Raw genomic sequence first — 22,896 nt, 5'->3', positions numbered from 1 at the left:
AACTGAACAAAATCTCTTCTATACTGCTAATTTCTCCCCTAACAGCTCCTACCTGATGCAGTCACACCCTCTTCTCCAATCTAGCAACAGCTTTTGGATTATGAGGTAAGTGACGGTGGGGTCTCTGGTGTGTCAGGACACAAGTTTTTCACTTGGGGGAACAGTTTATTCAGTGATTTCAGGGTTAGGTGCAAAAGGCATAAAGACATACAAAATAAAACAATCTGGCCAGTGAAGGGCCTTTCCTCCAATTTAGCCCTAGCAGCCCTTCACACATAACAGTTCAGTCCCCCCTACACCTGTTTAGTGATCCAGTACTCCTTACTTTCCTAATTCAGATATCCCCTTTCCTTAGTGGCTTCTATACTATTCAAGCACTTTTACTTCCCATTACAAATACATCAATCTAGTGGTTACATAGATGCCACATCCTGTCCTGTATTTAGATGCACATCTTCAGAAAACATGCAGATTATGGATGCGCTGGCATTCAAGGTACTGATGACAGTGATGAATGTTTGAACCACTGGCAGAAAAATATAGCCCCTCTAATAAATGAAGGTTAGCATTTATCATTCCTTGTAAAAGCTGTAGACCTGGGAAGGAGACATGCAATTACATATCTATCAGTGTTACCATCTTTCTAGAGAAGGTTATGAAAAAGATTTTGCTTTGCAGAGTGCTGAGCTCCTGACTGCTAATTGCCTGTCTGATAGTTGACAACATGGTTTTATATACCATGAAGAATTACAGCTCCTGTCTGAGCCTCTTGTATAAATGGGTTACCTAAGGTGGGCAAGGAGAATCCTATGGATGGGGCAATAATGGATTTCAACATGGCCTTAGATACTACACATTACAAGGGTAAAAAAACTTAAAAAGGGATGGGGCTGAGACAAACATATGGAGGACTAGAAACTGATTGAAAGAATAGACTCGATTATAAACAAGGGAGGTCAGACAAAAAGTCAATAAGCAGTGAAGGGTCCAAAATTTCAGGCTGGGGACAAGTTCCATTTAGCATATTAGTATCACATGTTGCATGTGTGTCTGTTGAATAAGGTGTACTTATCTGGTAATATAACGAAGATTGGTATAATAGTTACAGAAGGAGAAAGTAAAGTACAGTTGTGTACACGTACCATAAATGTAGATGTTCGAGTGCATTCACTGTTGCAGTCATTACATTTGGGTTATCTGCTTGCAGGTAGCCCTCAGTCGGCCTGATTAACAAAGTCTTGGGTCCTGCATCGGTTGCTGTCTCATTTTCCATGATGCCAGGTAGTCAGGGGTATAAAGCATGCAGCCAATGCCATTACATCAGTTTTTCTTGCTCCAGATGTCAGCAGCCCTCCTAATGGGAAGCAATTAAATATAAAATTACAATGATATACCTCCAACAAAAAAGCAAATACACCAAAAAGGCTTTTAAGCATAGTAAAGGAAAGTAGAAGTATAGCCAAAAGAAGTTAGGGGGGTGGAGGGAGGGTAACCAGGACTGCAAAAATGAATACACTCGAACATCTACATTTATGGTAAGTATACACAACTGTACTATGTTCTTCGTGTTTCACTATTGCAGTCATTACATTTGGGTAGATTCCCAAAGCTATGGTTGGGAGGAGGAATTTAGATAGCATTAGGACCAGCTATAAGGCCCTGCAAGACTGCAGTGGCAAAGCCAGCTCTGGATTTAGAGAAAATTGGCAAATGATAATGCTTGGTGAAAGTATGTAGAGAACTCCAGGTAACAGCTTCTAGGAAGTCCCTGGTAGGGATGCCTCTGAGAAAGGCTGTAGAGGTAGACGCAGCCCTGGTGGAGTGAGGTCTGATCCCCCGGGGGATAGGTTTTCCACGATGCTTATAGCACAAATGAATGGAATGGCCTATCCATTTAGAAATGGTTTGCTTTGAAATAGCCTTCCCCTCTGCCCCTGCAGCAAATGCCACCAGCAGTTGTTCAGATTTCCTATGAGGTTTAGTCCTGTCCAAGTAGAATCTAAGTTGTCTGTGCACATCTAAGGGATGCAGTATCCATTCCCCTTTGTTCTGTGGATTGGGAAAGAAGATTGGCAAATGAATGGACTGATTAAGAGCCACACTGGATACCACCTTGGGCATGAAGGATGGATTGGTTCTGAGGGACACCCTGTCCGCATGAAAGATGATGAAAGGCTCCAATGTCATAAGGGCCTGAATTCAGATACCCTTCTAGCTGAAGTGATTGCTAAAAGAAAAGCTGTTTTCCAAGAAAGAAATTTTAAGTCTGCAGTTGCAGCTGGCTTGAAAGGAGGTACCATGAGTTTCTCCAAAACAAAGTTAAGGTCCCAGGCTGGGGTTGGAGCTCTCCTGTGTGGTCTCAAATTTTTGGCCCCTTCGAGGAACTGCTTGAGCAGTGGATGAGAGAAGAGGGGAGATTTTGTGTTATAATGAGCTGAAATGGCTGAGGTGTGGATTTTAATGGAGGAAAAAGACCAGCCCTTGTGAAGCATTTCAGTTAAGTATTGTAAAATCTGAGGTAACTGGGCGCTGCTGTGCTCATCCCTTGAGATTGGTTCCAGGCACAGAATCTTTTCCATTTTTCAGCATAAGATTTTCTAGTACTAGGCCTCCTTGCCTCTAAAATGATATCCATCATAGGTTTACTGAGGGATGGTAAAGGAGAGATTATGTAATTAGCCAGGTTGCAAGGTTCAGTGTTAGAAGCTGAGGGTGCAGAATCTGGTTCTCCTGCTGAGACAACAGTGAAGGAGTCTGAGGCAGGTGCCATGTGAGTAACCATGACACACTGCACAGGAGGGGGTACCAATGTTGGCATGGCCAGTGTGGAGCAATCAAAATCATCGGTTGGTTTGTCCTGTTTGATTTTTAGTAGTACTTTGAAGAGCAGAGGCAGAGGGGGGAAGGCATAGACTGATAGGTTTTTCCAGCTGAAGGACACAGCATCCACTTTCTAGTCTTGTTTGTGGGGAGTCCTTGTGCAATATTTGTCCAATTGGTAGTTCTCGGGAGAGGCAAACAGGTCTATATCTGGGCTCCCCCATTTGCTTGTCAACATGTTAAATCCTTGGCTCCAGTTTCTACTCGTGTGGGTCCATGAGGTTTCTGCTTAATCTGTCTGCCAGTGTATTTAATTTTCCTGGCAGGAATTGAGCTTGTAGGTGCATTTGGGAGCTCAAGGCTGTGTTCCACAATGCCATGGCTAGTCTGCAGAGGGGGTAAGAATGTGTACCCCCCCTGCTTGTTTATGTACCACGTAACAGTGGTGTTGTCCATCTTTACCATTAGTTGTTTTGGAAGAATCTGGTCCTTGAAGGCTGTCAGAGCATTCTGTACAGCTAACATTTCTTTTTGATTGATATGCAGGTGCATTTGATTTGGGTTCCATTTGCCCTGAATGCACTTCATTGCCAGGTGAGCCCCCCCATGCATAGTCTGATGCATCTGTTGTTAGGGTTTGGGTGACAGGGGGTGGTGTGACAGGTAATCCCTTGTTTTGGTGGCAGGCCTCTGCCCACCAAAGGAACTCTAGGCATAGGCAAGGTATGATAGGAATCATTGCTTCTAGATCCAGAGAATGTTGACACCATAGGCTTTTTAGATACCACTGTAGTTTCCTCATATGCAGTCTTGCATATGGAATTAAAAGAATGCAGGAGGCCATGAACAACAAGGCTTGCAGTATCTGCCTTGCAGATAGCAGGGTGTTTGTGGCCACTTGCTTGAAGTAGGTTGTCAAATGAATTTGTTTCTCTGGCGTGAGATAAGCCATCTGGGAAGTTGTATTCAAGCTTGCTCCCAGGAATATAATTTGTTGACAGGGTACCAGGTGTGATTTCTTTTCATTTATGGTGTACCCCAGACAAGTTAGAACCCTTTGTACAAAGGCCAGATGATTCAAAAGTTTGTCCTGGCTTTCTGCCTGAATTAGACAATTGTCCAGGTATGGGTATATTTGAATATTTCTTTGCCTGCAAAATGCAATAACTGGAGCTAGGCACTTTGTGTATACCTTGGGTGCAGTAGATAAGGCAAAGGCCAGTGCAGAGAACTGAAAGTGCGTGTAGCCTGCTTTGAAGCATAGGTATCTTCTGCAAAATTCCCTGATTGGGATGTGCAGGTATGCTTCTATTAAATCTAATGTTGCCAACCAAGCATCTTTGCCTAGCATAGGAAGTAATTAGTGAAGAGTCAGCATCTTGAATTTTGGAATCTCCAAAAAGGTGTTTAGAGTAGACAGGTCCAGGATAGGATGCCATGAACTGTCTTTTCTGGGTACCAGCTGAATAGCCCCCATGCTTAAGAGAGAAAGTACTTGTTTTTGGGCCTCTGCCCACTGATTTGGGGGTAGGTCCGGCCACCTGCTTGGCGTTGGACATGTGGAAGTGAAATCTGTATCCCTGGGACACTATATTTAAAACCCATTTGTCCTGGGTAATGAGTTCCCAGTTCTTTGCATGAAGAGCAATCTTTCCCCCCAAAGGGGCAGTCAATTGATAAGTGCTTGGAAATCATTGAGACAGTTTACCACAGGGGGGAGTCTGATTACTCCCAGATTTGGAAGTAGAGGCCTCCCACAGATCCAGTAACAGCAGCCCTGCAAGAGGCCTCTAAAGAATCAAAACCACATTGCAAAGTATTTTTCCAACTTGTTCAGCAGAATGCATTAAATCCTGTAATTCTTTATTTTCCACACAGTCTGGAATCAACATAATTTTCTGTTTAAGCAACCCAATAACATGTTGCTGATACTTTAACATATGAAACTGGCAGTTTAAAGCCCTAATGGCCACGGTTGCAGAAGTATAAACCTTCTTACCCCATCTATCCAGCGCCCTAGAGTCTCTATCAGAAGGTGTAGGATTTTTAGCAGTAGAAGCCTTAATGCCCTTGGGCCCCTGTGAAACAGTCCCTGGATCCACAGTAGGATTTTTAAAAAGGAGCTTGTGTGACTCAGGGACCCTGTAGTATCTGTCAGGTTTGCTGGGAGCAGGAGGCAAGGAATCAGGGGCCAAACTAGATTCCGAAAAAGCATCATCAACAATGTCTAGTACAGGTGGAATAGCTAAAGGGCTATGCTGAGGTAGGAGTAAGAAATCTCTAAGCCTCTTTTTTGAATCAGAAAAATACTGGCTTAGCCAGTGGAAATGCTCCCTTAGAATGTGCAAGGTTTCACCAAAAGAAAAATCCTCTGGAGGGGAAGCAGAGGGAATGGAGTCCTCTGCATCAGAATCCTCATAGGTAGATAAGGGCAAATCTAGATCATCAGAAGAATCAGAAAAAACAGAATCCTGGTCAGAAGATTCATAAACAACTTCAGTCCTAGGCCTCTTAGAAAGGGGGGGGTTGGCTACCCTGGATTAGAGTTATTAGGTCTTCAGCCATTCTTATCATTTGTTTTTTAGACATAGAGGTCTGAACATGTAGCCTGGGCATTGGTTTTTTAGGCATGGTTCGAGATTTAGGCCTAACTGAAGAAGGAGGCATCAGTTTAATATGCAAGTCCGTAGGCCTGAATACACCCTCAAAAGCCGGTGCCTGCACAGTGGCTCCAGACCCATCCAAGCTTGAGACATCCACGGGTTCCATAGTTGAAGCATCTCGCGGTATACCGGACTCCAAATGGGTCTCATTAGAAGCCTGCGAATCAGAAGTAGCAGGTATCAGAGGCTGCGAAAGCACCCTACTACTGAGTACCGGCGAACTGGCGACTTGCTTAGGAAAAGCATTGGCAGTTTTGGACCTCGGCGGCCTGTCTCTGTCTTTATCTATGCGTTTTTTTGGAATCCCGGTAGTCAGACGGCTAACCGACAACATTTCAGGATAATTAAACCGAGAACCAAAATATTTAGAGGTGAAAATATACTGATGACGGATAGTGCATTGATTAAATAAAGCACAAAACCGACAGCAAGGTACATCGTGGTCAGGGCCTATGCAAGGAATACAGTACGAATGAAAATCTTTATGAGGTACTTGCTTTCCACAAGTAATGCAATTAACTTTTACTGACATCAGTAAGGAGCAAGAAAAAGTTTCCCCAATGGGGTACTTAGCTTTAGTTGAAGACTTCGGTTCTGAAACTTGAAAATGAAAATTTCAGGAGTCGGCCGACCAGTGCTTGAGAACTGCTTCTGCTTCGAGCACCGCACAGCAAGAAAGACTTGATGTAATGGTGTCGGCTGCATGTTTTATACCCCTGATTACCTGATGTCATGGAAGAAGGGACAGCAACCAACGCAGGACCCAGGACTTTCTTAATCAGGCCAACTGAGGGGCTACCTGCAAGCAGACAACCCAAATGTAATGACTGCAACAGTGAAACACGAAGAACATCTCCAAAGAGACATATATGGCTTTGTATTGCAAAACAGATGACAACATGGATTCAATATAAAAAGTAGATGCAAACCACATACATAGGAGTAAAGCAACTCATGGAAAACATTCATTCTTGGTAGTTAGACCATAAACAGCACAAACACAAGAAACTGTAAAAAAGCTGCACCATACTATTCAGTGTTAAAGTGAGGCAGGGATGGTCAGAAGGATAAAGTAAATAAAACTGGATCCTGAAACCATTTCTGTCAAATGGAACAAAAACAAAAGTACAAAGATAAAAAAAACAAACAGAATCACCATGGCTAGATGACTGAAAACTGACAGGTTGTGAAATCACTTACTTTTCCTTATATTAAAGTTTTCAGTCATCTAGCTGGGGTGATTCTGTTTGGTTTTTATTTTTGTATGGTCAGAAGGATACTTGGGTGTGCAGAGCAAGGAATATTTTCCAGACAGTGGATGACATGTATCCATCTATTGTTCAGAACTTTAAGTCCACATCTGGAGTATATTGCGTGGAAGGGAATGGTTAGAGACAGATCTAAGGAAATAGTGATTCTGGATAGGATGGTATAGGCCCCTGAATGCACTGTCAGGGCATTATAAATACAATGAATCCAACAAATAGATTAGTGTGTGACAAAAGGCAAAAAAAATCAAATAACCTGAGCCAATTATGAACTCTTTATTAAGATCATAAATAAGAAGTGCAGCACTGTTTTTAAAGGCCAGTTATGATGCAGCTATAGAAATCTGCAAACTAAGAGCCTGAAAATCATGTGCAGGTTATATGTATGCGCACATAACACACATTTGACCGTTGTTACTCTACAGCGCTGCTCTACAGTCCAAGTATTTAGCTATTTCAATTTTCCTCAAGCAGGAAGGTACACAATTACAGAGGGATAAATATACCATCACAATGGTCATACAGAAGTATTTTATAAGTTTATAAATGTTCTGCTAGAAAATGTATTGGCTATTTTAATGAAGAGTTATTAATAAGAAAAGCTAAGCATTTCATTCTTTTGTTTGACTACTGTTTCTTATTTCATTGTCTGAAGTAAGATATAGCAAGATTTGTCACAAGGATTCGAAGATTCTTGACTGACATCAGTGAGAAGATGGAGAAAAACTACAGCTGGTTAGCTGTGCCAGGGATAACTGCAAAACTCAGACTAGACTGACAATGAACCATCTTATGTCAGCATCTTTTCTGTTACTATCAGTTACTTCTGTAATATTTTATTAACTCACAATTTACATTGTAGTGTCCTGACTTTGGCAAATAAAAATGTAGCTCAGAGACCTGCTTCCAAGACAAAAAAAAATACACAAAACTCAGTTTTAATCCAGTTATGGTGAATTTAATAAGGAGGAATTGCTTGAAAGGAATTTTAAATGAGCTACATTATTGAACAATGTGTATGTAATCATTTTTATGCATGGTCTGCAATGCATTTCATCTAATTATGTCTGTGAGTTTCCTAGTTCTGAATTATAAACTGTTTTATCCTCTGTTAACTGAATTGCTATAATGCAATTTACAGTGGCCTGTGTGGGTCCTTGCAAAGTACCTAATAAATTAAATGACTCACTTGTTTGTTCACTCCTTCATTAGTTTACACATTTGTTCATTATTTGTTTGCTTATACCATAAACTATTATTGATTCATTAAGGCACTGTAGCAAGCCTAGAGTTAACTGAAAATTAATTCTTATGGCACAGGCAACTGCAAACAGTAGGACAAGTTTAACAGGAAAACAAAATAACAGAATACTGTATCAAGCAAACAAAGGATTTTGGGTCATCAGCATCAAATACATCACTAGTACTCGTGTGTAGACAAGCATATCCTCAGAGAAACCTGACAAGTATTTGTCAAGATGTCATCAGGCCAAGCACTGAAGAACTCAAAACATATTCTCACAAAAAATGTGTTCAAATAATAAGCACTGAAGAACTCAAAACATATTGTCAGAAAAAATGTGTTCAAATAAGTGGCTGAACAATTATAGAAATTCGGGAAATAATAGGGTGTTCTGTTTCTTGAGCCTATGATCTAAGCTCTGGAATATGTACGTTTTTCTGTCTCTCTTGCATGAGTTCATTATTCTTTTTATGACATCACAGCATAAGTTGTTGAGTTTTACTAAGCTTGGTACCTTACCAGATACTCAAAGACCAGTGTGAGGCAGCGATCAGTATGGATAATGTCGTGGAGGGTCACAATATTGGCATGCTTCAGATTCTTTAGTAGTGACACTATTAAAAGAAACAAAAGGGATAATAAAATAGTTAACCCACTAATCTGCTTGTTAAAGAAAAGTAATGACACTGGGTTTTCAGTGCTAATTTACATAAATTATGCTGACTTTTCTTTTGTTAACAATTCTTTTTTCCACAGTACTCACATATTTCTAACTTAACTGCTGCTGCCTTTCATGTTTTGTTGCGGATTCTTTCTTTATCCCATACTTATCAAAGGCTTTTTCAACCTTCAAATCACAACATAACATTGCACATCATGACATACCATGGTATATCACACCACACCATAAAGTACAGTTTTGTACCTACCATAAATGTAGATGTTCGAGTGTATACCCTGCTGCAGTCATCACACTTGGGTTATCCTGTCATCAGGCGGTCCCACAGTCGGCCTGAATTCCAAAGTCTTGATCCGGCGTCGGTTGCTGTCGCTTCTTCCCTGACATCAGTGCACCAGGGGTATGTAAGAGGCATCAGATGCAATTTTCTTCAGTTTTTCTTGCCCCAGATGTCAGGTGCCCCCCCAAAAGGTGGTCAGTAGATAGTACCAATAATAAAAAGTTTAGCACAAACAAAATATCCCTCCAGCTATAAGCAAATACACCACAAAGGTTGTAACAGATTTTAAGGTATTGAAAGGTTTTAGTTAGGTCAGAGGGGATGGAGGTTGGGTAACCTGGACTGCAGCAGGGTATACACTCGAACATCTACATTTATGGTAGGTACAAAACTGCACTATGTTCATTGTGTTACCCTGCTGCAGTCATCACACTTGGGTAGAATCCCAAAGCTAAGGATGAGAGGTGGAGTCAAACAGGGTTAGAGGAGGCTAGAAGGCCCTGCAAAACTTCAGTGGCGAAGCCAGCTCTAATCTTAGAGTAAAGTGGTAAGTGATGGTGTTTGGTGAAGGTGTGTACTGAACTCCAAGTTGCAGCTTCCAGAATATCCTTGGTTGGCACCCCCCTGAGGAAGGCTGTAGATGTAGCTGCTGCCCTGGTAGAGTGGGGCCTTATGCTAGTAGGAACTGGTTTTCCATGGTGGGTGTAGCAAAAACGTATGCAATGTCCTATCCATTTGGAAATGGTCTGTTTTGAGATCGCCTTTCCTTGTGATGCTGTAGCATAGGATACAAAAAGCTGGTCAGATTTTCTGAAAACCTTAGTTTTATCCAAGTAGTAACGTAGCTGCCTGTGAATGTCCAAGGAATGCAGGAGTCTTTCTCCTTTGTTCTGTGGATTTGGAAAGAAGGTGGGTAAATGGATGGTTTGATTTAGAGCCACACTGGATACCACCTTAAGCATAAAGGAGGGGTTAGTTCGTAGAGAAACTCTGTCTTGATGAAAAATGAGGAAAGGCTCTACTGCCATTAGTGCCTGAAGTTCTGAGACTCTTCTCGCCGAAGTAATTGCTAGCAGCAGGGCAGTCTTCCATGATATAAACTTCAAGTCAGCTGAGAAAGCTGGCTCAAAAGGAGGTAGCGTAAGTTTTTTCAGAACAAAATTGAGGTCCCAAGTAGGTATCGGTGCTCTCCTGGGAGGCCTAATGTTTTTGGCCCCTCTGAGAAACTACCTTAGGAGTGTATGTGAAAATAAGGGAGGATCCGTGTTGTAGTGAGCTGAAAGAGCCGAGGCGTGGATTTTAATAGATGAAAAAGAAAGCCCTTTGTGTAACATCTCAGTTAAATATTGCAGAATCTGAGGTATGTCCGGCTGAAGGGTATTTTGGCCTTTTGCTTGGTTCCAGGTGCAAAACCTTTTCCATTTGTCTGAGTAGGCTTTCCTGGTGCTGGGCCTCCTGGCCTCCAGAATAACATCCATAACAGCTTGTGAAAGAGGAGCTGGCTGGTTGCTTAGGTGATTTGCCATGCAGCCAAGTTTAAGGTTTTGAGCTGGCTGTGTAGAATCTGACTGTCTTGCTGTGTGAGCAGATGAGTAATTTGTGGTAAAATCCATGGTGGGCCCTGGGCCATATTCTTTAATAGTGGGTACCAGTGCTGGCGTGGCCAGTCTGGGGCAATGAGTATCATTCGGGGTCTCTCCATCCTGACTTTCAGCAGCACTTTTGTGAGAAGGGGTAATGGAGGGAAGGCATATACTGTCAGCATTTTCCAACTGAATGAGAGTGCGTCCACTTTCCAAGCTTGATGGTGAAAAGTCCTTGTGCAAAATTTTGTTAGCTGATAGTTTTAGGGGCTGGCAAACAGGTCTATGTCTGGGAGCCCCCATTTTTGAATTATCATTGCAAATACTTGTGGATCCAGTTTCCACTCGTGGGGATCCATGATGTTTCTGCTTATGTTGTCTGCCAATGTGTTCTTTTTTCCTGGCAGGAATTGAGCTTGTAATTGAACTTGGTAAGCCAGTGCTGTGTTCCACAAGGTCATTGCTTGCCTGCATAGAGGGTAGGAGTGTGTACCCCCTTGTTTGTTTATGTACCACATTACTGTGGTGGTGTCTGTCCTTATGATAAGCTGTCCTGGATGTAAGAGGTCCTTGAAGACTGTCAGAGCATTTTGTACAGCTAGCATTTCTTTTTGATTGATGTGCAGATTCCTTTGATCTGCAGTCCATATGCCTTGAACGCACCGTCCTGCCATGTGTGCCCCCCAGGATTAGTCCGATGTATCTGTTGTCATAGTTTGCCTGGCTGGGGGTAAGGTGAAAGGCTGACCCTTGTTGAGATGATATGCCTGTGACCACCATAGAAACTCCTGTTGAAGGCAGGGAATGAAAGATATCATTGTTTTCAAGCTGCGGCTGTGTTGAGTCCATACGCTTTTTAGGTACCATTGTAATTTCCTCATATGCAGTTTTGCAAATGGTATTAGTAGTATGCAAGATGCCATGAAGCCCAAGGCCTGCAGAATATTTCTTGCAGGGAGTTGGGTCTTTGTTGCCATTGTTCTGAAATATTGAGTTAATTGTAGTTGTTTGTCTGGCGTCAGATAAGCCATCTGGGCCGTTGTATTCAAGCTGGCACCCAGGAATGTCATATTTTGTGAGGGCACTAGTTTTGATTTCTTTTCATTTACTGTGTACCCTAGGCAACTTAGAAGATGTTTTACAAAAGCCAGGTGTTGTAAGAGAATGTCCTTGCTTTCTGCTTGGATGAGGCAGTTGTCCAGGTATGGGTATATTTGAATTCCTCTTTGTCTGCAGTATGCAATTACTGGTGCCAGGCATTTTGTGAAGACCCTGGGCACAGTAGATAAGCCAAAGGGCAGTGCAGAGAATTGGTAATGGGTTGAACCTGCAATGAAACGGATGTATCTTCTGCAATTTTGTCTGATAGGGACATGCAGGTATGCCTCCTTGAAGTCCAACATTACTAGCCAAACTTTCGTGCCCAACATGGGAAGATGCTGCTGTAGTGTTAGCATCTTGAATTTGGGTACTTGCAAGAAGGTGTTTAGAACTGAAAGGTCCAGAATTGGTATCCAAGCATTGTCCTTTCTGGGGACTAGAAAGAGCCTGGAGTAAAATCCTTGGCCTTGCTCCTGTGTAGGTACCAGCTGAATGGCTCTCATGTCCATGAGAGCTGTAATTTGTTTTTGTGCCTCTGCCCATTGATTTTGTGGCAGGTTTGGCATTCCTTTTATCCTTGGCAAGGTGTGGAAATGGAATCTGTATCCTTGTGAGATGATGTCTAGGACCCATTTGTCCTTCGTGACGATGTGCCAGTTGTCTGCAAAAAGTGCTAATTTTCCTCCCAAGGGAGCTGCCAAGAGAGTTTTGCTTGGCAGTTTGAGGTTTAAGTCATTGTGTTTGGCTTCTAGTAGTTTGGAACCTGTCTTCTCCTCCCTTCTGTGTTGCAGTGCCCCATTGGCGAGGTTTGTAAGGGATTTGTGCTTGTCCTCTGCCCCTTGGGTGCATGTATTTACCCCTCTGTGGTCTGTCAGAAGCTGGAAAGGACCAATTTTTTGTTGGCCAATTTCTGCTGAAGCATGGGGGCTGTACCTGTAAGAAATATTTGACCGTCTGCAGAGATTTTGCCTTATCCTCCATTTTCTTTAAAACCTCCTCTGCTTTAACCCCAAATAAGACATCCTGCTGTAAGGGTGCATCTAGTAACTTTGCTTTAACATGATCAGGCAGAGATTGTTCCTTTAACCAAGCATGCCTATGTATAACAGACCCAATAACAGCTGCTTTAGAGGAAGCTTCCAAGGCATCAAAACCACATTGTAAAGTATGTTTGCCCACCTGTTCAGCTGCATGCAACAGATCCTGCATTTCCTTGAATTCAAACTGTTGAGGGTGCATGCCCATCTTTTGTTTTATTTGAGACATTAGGAATTACTGGTATTTAAGCATGTGAAACTGACAATTTAGTGCTCTCATAGCTAGAGTAGCTGAAGTGTAAACCTTCTTCCCCCAACTATCTAGTGCTCTGGAGTCCCTTTCAGAGGGTACAGGATTTTTAGCCATAGAAGCCTTAGCCCCTTTGGGACCCTGGGAGATTGTCTCTGGATCAGCAACAGGGCATTTGTATAGGAATTTGTGTGAGTCAAGCACTCTATAGTATCTATCTGGTTTGGCTGGAGCAGGAGGCAGAGAATCTGGATTTAGACTAGATTCTAAGAAAACATCATCCACAATGTCTAAAACTGGGGGGATAGCAAGTGGTCTGTCCTGGGGGAGTAAAAGAAACTCTCGGAGCCTTTTCTTTGAGTCGGAGTAGTCCTGACCTTCCCAGTGGAAATGTTCCCTCATCGTATGTAAGGTTTCCCCAAAGGAATAGTCTTTCAGGGGGAGAAGCTGAGGGAATGGAGTCTTCAGCATCAGAATCTTCATAAGGGGGAAAGGAGTGATCCTGTTCCTCAGAGGAGCCTGAGGAAACAGACACTTTATCAGAGGAGGCATAATCCTCCTCTTGTCTAGGCCTTTTATCGGGGGGGGGGGGTTGGGAACCCCTGATTAAAGAAATCAAATCTTCAGCCATTATAAGCATCTGTTTCTTAGGCATGGGGCCTTGAACTGGAGACTGAAGTGTAGTCTTTTTTGGTTTTAGAGGAGTCTTAAGCTTAGCATAAGATTTTATGGTGAGAGTAGTCGGTCTGAAGACACCTTCAGAAACCGAAGGTGTTTCTACAGCACCGGCTTCTCCTTCTGCAATGCCGTCGGTAGGGCCTAAAGAAAATGGCTGTGTCAGCCTAGAACTCTCTGCTGGAGAATCCGAAGCGGTCTGAGGATCCAATTCAGCGGTACCCAGGGGCTGCGTAGGCACCTCACTGAAAACCGACGACCGGCCCAGCCGAGGCCTCAGAGTCTGGCTTGGATCTAGGCTGCCTGTCTTTATCTGTGTGTTTTTTATGCACGCCGGTAGTCGGTTGCTCTGACGGCATAGTGTAATTAAATTTCCTACCGAAGTAGTGTTGTGCGAAATCAAAGCGTCGCTTTATAGTTTGCTTATTGAACCTAGCACAAAATCGACAACCAGTGACATCATGGTCTGGGCCTAGGCAAGGTATACAAAAAGAATGAAAGTCCTTATGAGGTATTTGCTTCCCACAAGAAATGCAATTGTTAACTTTTTCTGACATCGGACTGAGGCAAGAAAAGGTTCCCCAACAGGGTACTTAGCTTTGAAGACTTCGGACTGAAACTCGATTCGAAAATCTCAGGTGTCGGCCGACCAGCACTTGCGAACTGCTTCTACTTTGGGCACCGCGCAGCAAGAAAGACTGAAGAAAATGGCGTTGGATGCCTCTTATATACCCCTGGCGCACTGACGTCAGGGAAGAAGCGACAGCAACCGATGCCGGACCAAGACTTTGGAATTCAGGCCAACTGTGGGACCGCCTGACGACAGGATAACCCAAGTGTGATGACTGCAGCAGGGTAACACAATGAACATCGTATATACGACACTGCACCTTGTCACACAATACTACATCACACCTCCCCTTGAATCGTAATAGTTTACCTAACCCATATCTTACAGTGCCGTAACATACAATGCCCTGTGTAATAACACACAAACTCAATCTAAGTACTTCAAAATACATGCTAAGGTTACAATAAAACAGGACTTCTGGCATGTGCAGGGTTGGATATTTGTTCACAGAGGCTCAAATCATCTGTTCAGATAAGATATAAAATGGTGAACTGCTCTACTGTAGATTGCATTTTGTTACCCCAAACAAATGGTGTTTGCTATAGCATCCCAGAGTAATCAAGATGGAAACAAAATGGTGACTCAAAATAGAGGGCAGCAGGACTCGTATATTAAATTACTATGATCTGGTTAGAATTTAACAGCTAACTTACCAGCATTTATCCAAAGAGCTAATACGCCATGATGAAGAATTGTATTATACAAGACTCTGCAGAGACAGAAAAATGTTCAGTCTAGTACACACACACACACACACACACACACACACACACACACACACACACACACACACACACACACACACACACACACACACACACTTTCTCAGCTTTATCTATCTTGGATGAGCATCCTTTCCTGAAAAAAAAAAACAGTTATCAGAGGGGACCTACTGCAGTTCACTGACTCACCGACAGATGATGATGTTTCCTCTTCATGACTATGGTGGAAGTTCAGCAACTCTGACTTGATGAAGAAGGTAAGCGGGCATTTTGTGGCCTCTTTGCTAAAATGTTATGACCTCATGAGACTGTATTTCAGGGACATTCTCTGACTATCTAGCATCCCTTCATTCCCTTCTTTTTTCCTTCATCCTTCCCCCATCCTCCCCTCCTATCTTTTTTTTTGAAAGTAAGGGTATGAACGTATGCATGTACTGGAGTCCGTCAGCTTAACAAGTCGAAATGTTTCAGGTAGGCTGTCAGTTAGTTGATTAGATGCCACAGGTGTCCCTTGTACATTGGTGGGACCAATCAGGTTCTCTCTGCATTTTTATATTAGCTTTTTAAGCAAAGGTCTAAAGGGCATAGTCCGGCACTTCAAACTGATGGCTTGCTTGTAACAATCAAGCTAAGAAGAAAGGATGAATTAGAAGCCCCCGTAATGGTTTGATGATGTGGATCTTTTGTTTCTGACTACTGCAATAGGATTCACAAAGTGACTACTTGTTGCTTAGGGACTGATATTTAAAAGTAGAAGCTCAGAGCAATATCATGTTTTATAAATGCAGTTTATATACTCAAGTGGAAATGCATATGCAAAAATATTGGGACTGCACCATGGTTTTAATAGGTTTTTGCCAGCTAACTGATGATAGGAAACATATTACTTGTAACTGGAATCCTCTTTCCTACCAAATGTACTAATGCAAAAAAATAGAACATGCTTAGAAATTGAACATATGCTTACCCTGTCAAAGTTGGGAGAATAAAATATGAAATCAGAACCCACTAGATCAAGCATCTTCTAGTGCTGCATAAATATGTAGTTTCATAGGTAGGTACTAGGCTATTGGCCCTAAGGCCTATATAAGCCTAGCCAAAAAAGTACCCTGGGTTTTGCCACCCAAGAAAATTATTTTACTGTGCCCCTGTTGAGCAGAAACACAGAAGTGATCCCCGGGGTGAATTTCCTATCTCCCATCCAATCATCAAGATTTTTCTTGAAGAGTACTAATGAGGAGCTTTGTTTGATATAGAGAGGCAAGTTTGTTCCAGAGTATGGGAAGTCTCTGGGGCAGAAATCGATCCCTCCAGCATGTTCTGTTTATTGTGGTGACAAGGTTTAGGTCCCTAGAGCGTGTAACTTGGACGGAGTGGGATTTCCTTAAGTGGAGCGTGTCCAACAGCTCTGGGTTTGACATAGCTTTGTATGTTAGGCAAAGATCGCCTCTGAGTAGGCGATATGCGATGAAGTAAAGCTAGAGTTTTTTGAGATGGTCTGCTTAGGGCATCTGTTTGAGGCTGGTAATCCTCTTTGTGAGGTATTTCTGCGGCCTTTCTAGTTGCTGTAGATGTCTTGTGAGGTACATACCAAAAGGGGCGTTGTACTCTATAATGGGGCTAATGAGTGACAAGTAGAGGGGAACAATGACCTCTTTTTTCCTGGATGAGAAACCTTTTGTGATAAGGTGTGCCACATAGAAGGATTTCCTGACTATTGTGGCAATGTGATTATTAAAGGAGAGACTACTCTCCACCTGTGTCCCAAGGTCTCTTATCAGACTTTTGGTGTTAAGTAGACTACCGCATATATGGTAGTTCATGGGTACAGAGTTTTTACCAAAAGGGATGACAATGCACTTTTTGGTGTTGAGCTTGAGGCCATAGCTTTGACACGAGGTATCTGTCTCAGTGAGGCCCTTTTGTAGGATCTCCACATTTTTAGGAGTTTCGATTTTGGCTCCTAGTTTGCAGTCATCTGCGAACTTCATTAGCCAAAGACCTTCTGTGTTAGCCTGTACTGCTGAGAAGTAGATACCAAACAAGACAAGACCCAGGACTGAACCCTGTGGTACTCCACTTGTCACTGGTCTGAAGTCGGATTTGGAGTTTGCTACTTTCACAGTGTGGGTTCTGTCAGTGAGCTAGTTGGCAACCAATCTCGTGACATAGGGATTTATACCTAGTTTAGTGAGTTTATCTATAATTCCGGAGTGGGGGATGGTGTCAAAAGCCTTGGTGAGATCTAGATGGGCTGTGTGAACCACCTTACTCTCATCTATGGCTTTGGTGACTGCTTCAAAGAAGTCTATCAGGTTTAGTAGACATGATCTGCCTTTTACAAACCTGAACTGGGTGGGATCCAGAGTTTTAGATTACCAGTGTCATTGTTTATAAGTTCCATGATGACATGTTTCATAGCCTTGCAGACCAGGCTCGTCCGGCTAATGGAGCGGTAGCTCCCAAGGTCCATGGTGGCTCCCCCTTTGTGGAATGGGATAACCATCACTGTGCACCATTCAGGGGGCACAAAGCCTGAGGTGAGGCTATGATTGAACATGGTACTTAGGTGGGGTACCAGTTCATTCTGTAGTTTGTCCAGAACGCAGCCTGGGATGATGTCAGGTCCCATGGATGCTGTCTTCTTGGCTTTGGAGAGTGTTTTGTTTTTACCTGTGCAGCCGTGATTACAGGAACTTTGCATTCTCCTGATGTAGAGATGGGCCCTTTAGGGGGTGAGAGGGGGATAAAGTTAGCACTAAACCTATCTGCCAGGATGTTGACAATATCAGTTGATTCTGTATATTTAATGCCATTGTGCTGTAACTCAGAGCAGATCTGAGTGTTGCCATTGAGATTCTTGACATATCTATAGAATGCTTTGTGGTTGTCTTTAGAATCAGTGGCAATTTTGTTTTTGTAACAAGCTTTGGAGGATTTTATGAGGGATCTCAGCTTTTTACTGAGGCTGACCAGGAAGTTCCTCCAATCATGGGATTTTCCTCTTTTTTGCAACAGTTTCTTTTTTATGTTGTAAAGTTTGTTTGTGGCAGCGGACCACCAGATTGGCTTCCTTTTTTTGGAGGATAGCATCTTGGTTCTGTTTGGGACTACATGATCCATGCATCTGTGTAAATGCTTATAAAGTGCATTTGTGTAGGATTCCACAGTCGTATCTCTATTATCTGTCTGCATGGGTGTCGTGAAGTTTGCCACTTCTGTCTTAAGAAGTGTGGCTTTGGAGAAATTTTTTACGGTGGTTTCCCTAATGGGTGGTGGGGGCGGGATGTGGATGTCTAGGGTGATTAGCTTGTGGTCAGATCTGACCGAGGAGACTGGTGTGGAACACTGGTTGCCCATGTTGGTAATGACCAGGTCAAGGAAATTGCTGCCCCTGGTGGGGATGTGGATAAGTTGATCCAAGGCGTTGGAATTTATGAATTCCAGAAAACGTTGAGCAAAAGAGTTGGTACATGAGTAGTTTTCCCAGTTAATGGTGGGGTAGTTGAAATCACCCATTATTAGGTTGTTCCCTAATATTTTCCAGGGTATCAAGAAATGAGTAGAGGGAATCCTGGGGCATGGTGGGGGATCTATAGCAAGCTACAATTTGGATTGCAGTCTTGCCCAGAGTTAGTTGCACTTGGATAATCTCGGATGCATTATGCTGAGCAACTAGCCTGGAGGTGTGGATATCCTTAATGAATATGGACACGCCTCCACCTTTAGTGTTTCGGTCCAGGTTAGGTGCCCAAAAGGTGTGGTATGAATTATAGCATGGTAATGCAGAGGTCCTCTCTGGAGCCTTGATCCAGGTCTCTGTCACTGCACAGATGTTGATGTTCTCCATTTTAAGGAGTGCCTCGAGTGAGTGCATTTTGAGGTTTAGACTTCTAGCACTGAGTAGCATTACCCTCAGATTTTGTTTGCTTGTACCTGTTACGGTGGTGAGTTTGTCATTTGAACCTTGCCTAAAAAAGGCACTATAGGGGTGGCAAGAGCCTTAGCCAGTATCCAGAATCCCTAGGGTGACAGGTGCAGGCCATCTCTGGCAAAGCATCATGGTCTGTTGATCATGTCATCCCAGGCAGACAGATACCGGATCCCCTTAGAATGACACCAGTAGCTTAGCCAATTGTTGAAGTCAATCATTTTGTCCTTGTACTGTGGTATCATTCTGGGTGATGGCAGAATGCTACTCAGGGCTAGGGTCATACCTGCCTGGGCTACAAGATCAGACAGCTGCTTCATGTCTCTTTTCATTAGTCCAGGGAGGTACATCTCAGGTCATTCACACCAACATGGACAATGACAGAGTCATATTTTTACTTGTTGTGGAGTGACCTGAGTGCATGCATTATGTGGCGGATCCTGGCACCCGACAGGCAGCTGACAGTAACTTTCTCCTTGCTTAGTCTGGTGAGTGGAACATCAGTGTGCCTGACTATAGAGTCACCTATGACTAGAGTGTCTTTCTTGTATTCTAGACTGCAAATTAATTCTATAATTTCCTAGACTAGGGTAATAATGTAGAATATTTAATTATGGTAAAACAAAGGTGATTCCTTTGTTCTGTTATACATTCATGAGGTGTGCTGGATTATGTCCAAGTAAGGTGTATAACAACTAGCAGTGGGGGAGGGGGAGTGTTACTTGGTTCACATGCTTGCTTTCCTTTTGTGTGAATTTATTAAAATTGTATTTAATCTCATCACTCATATTAAATGTTGATAAAGTGTTATTTTGTGATGGACATGGAAGAGATGTAGATGTATATGGAAACCCAAATTCACAGTGTGAAAGTGTAGTGAGAAACATTAACCTTTTATGATTAGCAGTAATGTAACCTGCTATAAATTAGAACAGATGGTTTTCGTTTAAAAATTGATTTAGCAAAATAAGATTACAGAAAAAGAATACTACTGCCCAAATAAGGCACGGATTTTGACTGCTCCCTGTTATAACCATTTAGATGTAATCTCCTGACAACATACTGAATATCTCTGATCTCATACCTTTAAAGAAATTCTTTTCCATTCACATTTGCACTAAAGTCAAATATAAATTCTTTGCAACAAAATGCATCTCAGTTTGCAAAATTGTGGTGACCTGATTAACTGTACAAGGACAACACACTATTCAAGTAGGACAGTAGCTGTAGCAAGACAGAATGCAAGTCAACAAAGAGATCTATATTATCTGCCACTGGATGATGGCAATATCAAAGTACTGCTTGATGAATATTACTGAAATACACATCAAAAATATAAATAAAGGGTTGTAACTTTTCATGAGAAAGTAAAGGCAAAATTTCTACCATTGACTAATACACAATCTGTCTTTAGTATAGAAACAGAGCACTCTTACACAGTGGAAGTACAAACCTTAGCCTACTGCAAAGAGCAAAACATTACATGTTGCTTCCCCCACAATTATTTTAAAGTGCTGTATGGTGTTTTCCCAAGATCACGAACCGTAAAGCAAGAATGGTACAACTCTGACTGGGTAACACAATTAGATTAACAAATCCCACGTTATACGTCAGCTGCAAGACAAACCCATATTTTATTGAATGACAGAGTCTTCTTTAATCTTTCAAACACAGCACAGGACACCTCATATACTGTTAACACCAAAACAACAAAAATACATGTAACTTCTAAGCATACTGGAATCATATTTCATTGTAATTGCTTATTACATAGTAAAATGTCAATTATTTATTTTTCTTTATTTCTAAGTAAATTTGCTATTTATTCAGAATGAACTATGCATAAAATGCTCAAGTTCTGCTTGGAAACTTTTTCCCTGTACAAATGAAAAATTTATTGAGTTGAAGGGGTGCACACTTAGCTCAAAATCTTTTGCTGAACATTTGCCCACTGCCACTCAACTGACTCAAACTTTGTGAATGACCCTTCTTAACATGTTTTTGTTTAGACTTGACAGTTACTGTGAAGAAATGAAAAAATAAGGTAAGTGAAACACTATCAGATAACATGCAGGATGATGGAAGCACCAGATATACAGCAGTTCAGTCTTGACTGTGATGTGTAACACAAACATGGATGATTATGGCCAGAAGCATGAGGCTTTGACACTTTCAAAGGCAATTACGTTTCTGTCCCTCCATAGCATTATGAAGTGTTGAGAGAAAGAGAAAAGCACTGTGCAGTGACAGAAACCTGGTTCAAGGCTCCTGAGAGCACCCCAGCACTATCAGGTTTTACCTCTTATCATGCGTTCCGGCCCCAAAATCCGGACAATACCAAGAAAGGAGGGGGGGTATCCATATTCATCAAAGACACCCACACCTCAAGACTGGTGGCAACGCACGATGCATCGGAGACCATCCAGGTGCAATTAACCATAGGCAAGACTGCTCTGCAAATTGTAGCATGTTACAGGCCACCCTCACAAACTCAGGAACCTCACATGGCCTTCCTGAAAACACTAGAGGGGATAAATGTATCACCAAACACCATCATACTAGGTGACTTCAATTACCCTAATATAGACTGGGAACACTACTCAAGCCCAAACACCCTAGCCCAAAAGTTCCTGGAATTCATAAACTCAAATGCCATGGAACAACTAGTCACCATCCCCACAAGAGGAGAAAACATACTTGATCTCATCATCACGAACATGGGAGCACAATGTTCAACACCGGAAGTATACCCCTCACTGGTGAGATCAGATCACAAACTAATCTCGCTGGAGGTCCTCATCCCACCCCCACCTGAAATAAAAAAGACCACAATAAAGAACTTCTCGAAAGCCGACTTCACACTTCTAAAGACTAGTGTGGTCTCCTTTAAGGCCCCCGAGCCGACGGAAAACAGTACTCAAGCCGCTGAATCACTTACAAATGCCTTCTACCAGCACCTGCAGGACTGCATGGATAAGGCAATCCCAAGCAAAACAAAGACTCTTTGTACCAAAGGCAAGCGTCCACTCTGGTGGACCCCAGCCATAAACAAACTCTACAACAAAAGGAGGAAGCTACTACAAGATAGAGCAAAATCCTTAAAAGGTAAGACACCCTTGATCACTATAAGTAAAAAACTAAGAGCTCTCATAAAATCATCCAAAGCAAATTTTGAGAGAAAAATAGCTAAAGACTCAAAAGACAATCATAAGGCCTTCTTTAGCTATGTTAGAAACCTGGGAGGAAACTCCCAGATATGCTCAGAACTAGTTCAAAATGATGTGAAGATTACTGATCCTACAGACATTGCCAACATACTGGCTGACAGGTTCAGTGCAAACTTCTCCCAAAGGAGAGATATCTATACCAAGCGATTGCAGCCCCCAAACATCTCCAACGCCCAAGTGAGAACTGCTCTCTCCAAAGCAAAAACACAGCATCCATGGGACCTGATGGTGTCCCCAGCTGTGTGCTCCACGAACTCAACGAGGAATTAAACCCACAGCTAGGACAGCTGTTTAATCATAGTCTTACCTCTGGATACGCACTCCAGGAGTGGCGCACTGCAACTGTGGTCCCACTTCACAAAGGCGGTGCCTCCACCGACCCTGGAAATTACCGCCCATTAGCTTGACAAGCCTTATCTGCAAAGCCATGGAGAGGATCATAATGGACCTCATAAATAAAGACATAGGGAATTTGCAGACTTTGGATCCATCCCAGTTTGGCTTTGTCAAAGGCAGATCATGCCTTCTAAACTTGGTTGACTTTTTCAAACAGTCACCAAAGCCATTGATGAGGGAAAGGCAGTCCATACAGCCTACCTCGATCTGGCGAAGGCCTTTGATACAATACCCCACTCGGGTATCATTGAAAAACTCATCAGCTTAAATGTTAACCCATACATCACAAGATGGGTTGCAAACTGGCTGAGTGACAGAACCCACAGGGTCAGAGTTGCTGGCGCCATGTCAGACTCAAAGCCTGTCACAAGTGGTGTACCACAGGGCTCA

At 42.6% G+C, this 22,896-nt stretch overlaps 1 protein-coding gene across 5 annotated transcripts in view; it reads right to left on the bottom strand.

The window, feature by feature from the left end:
* Positions 1-22,896, bottom strand: part of CDK18 (cyclin dependent kinase 18) — a 1,544,265-nt gene that overhangs the window by 352,655 nt on the left and 1,168,714 nt on the right. For all 5 annotated transcript variants that reach the window (XM_044076818.1, XM_044076817.1, XM_044076819.1 and 2 more), the window contains one exon: positions 8,514-8,608. In XM_044076818.1, coding sequence (XP_043932753.1) covers positions 8,514-8,608 — 95 coding nt within the window. The remainder of the gene's footprint in view (positions 1-8,513; positions 8,609-22,896) is intronic.

Source organism: Protopterus annectens, chromosome 7.part0 (assembly GCF_019279795.1).
Source record: "Protopterus annectens isolate FY-2018-M chromosome 7.part0, PAN1.0, whole genome shotgun sequence".
In the NCBI taxonomy this organism is placed as follows: Eukaryota; Metazoa; Chordata; order Ceratodontiformes; family Protopteridae; genus Protopterus; species Protopterus annectens.
Note: the sequence above shows the minus strand (reverse complement) of the source record. Positions and strands in the feature narration are given on the sequence as shown.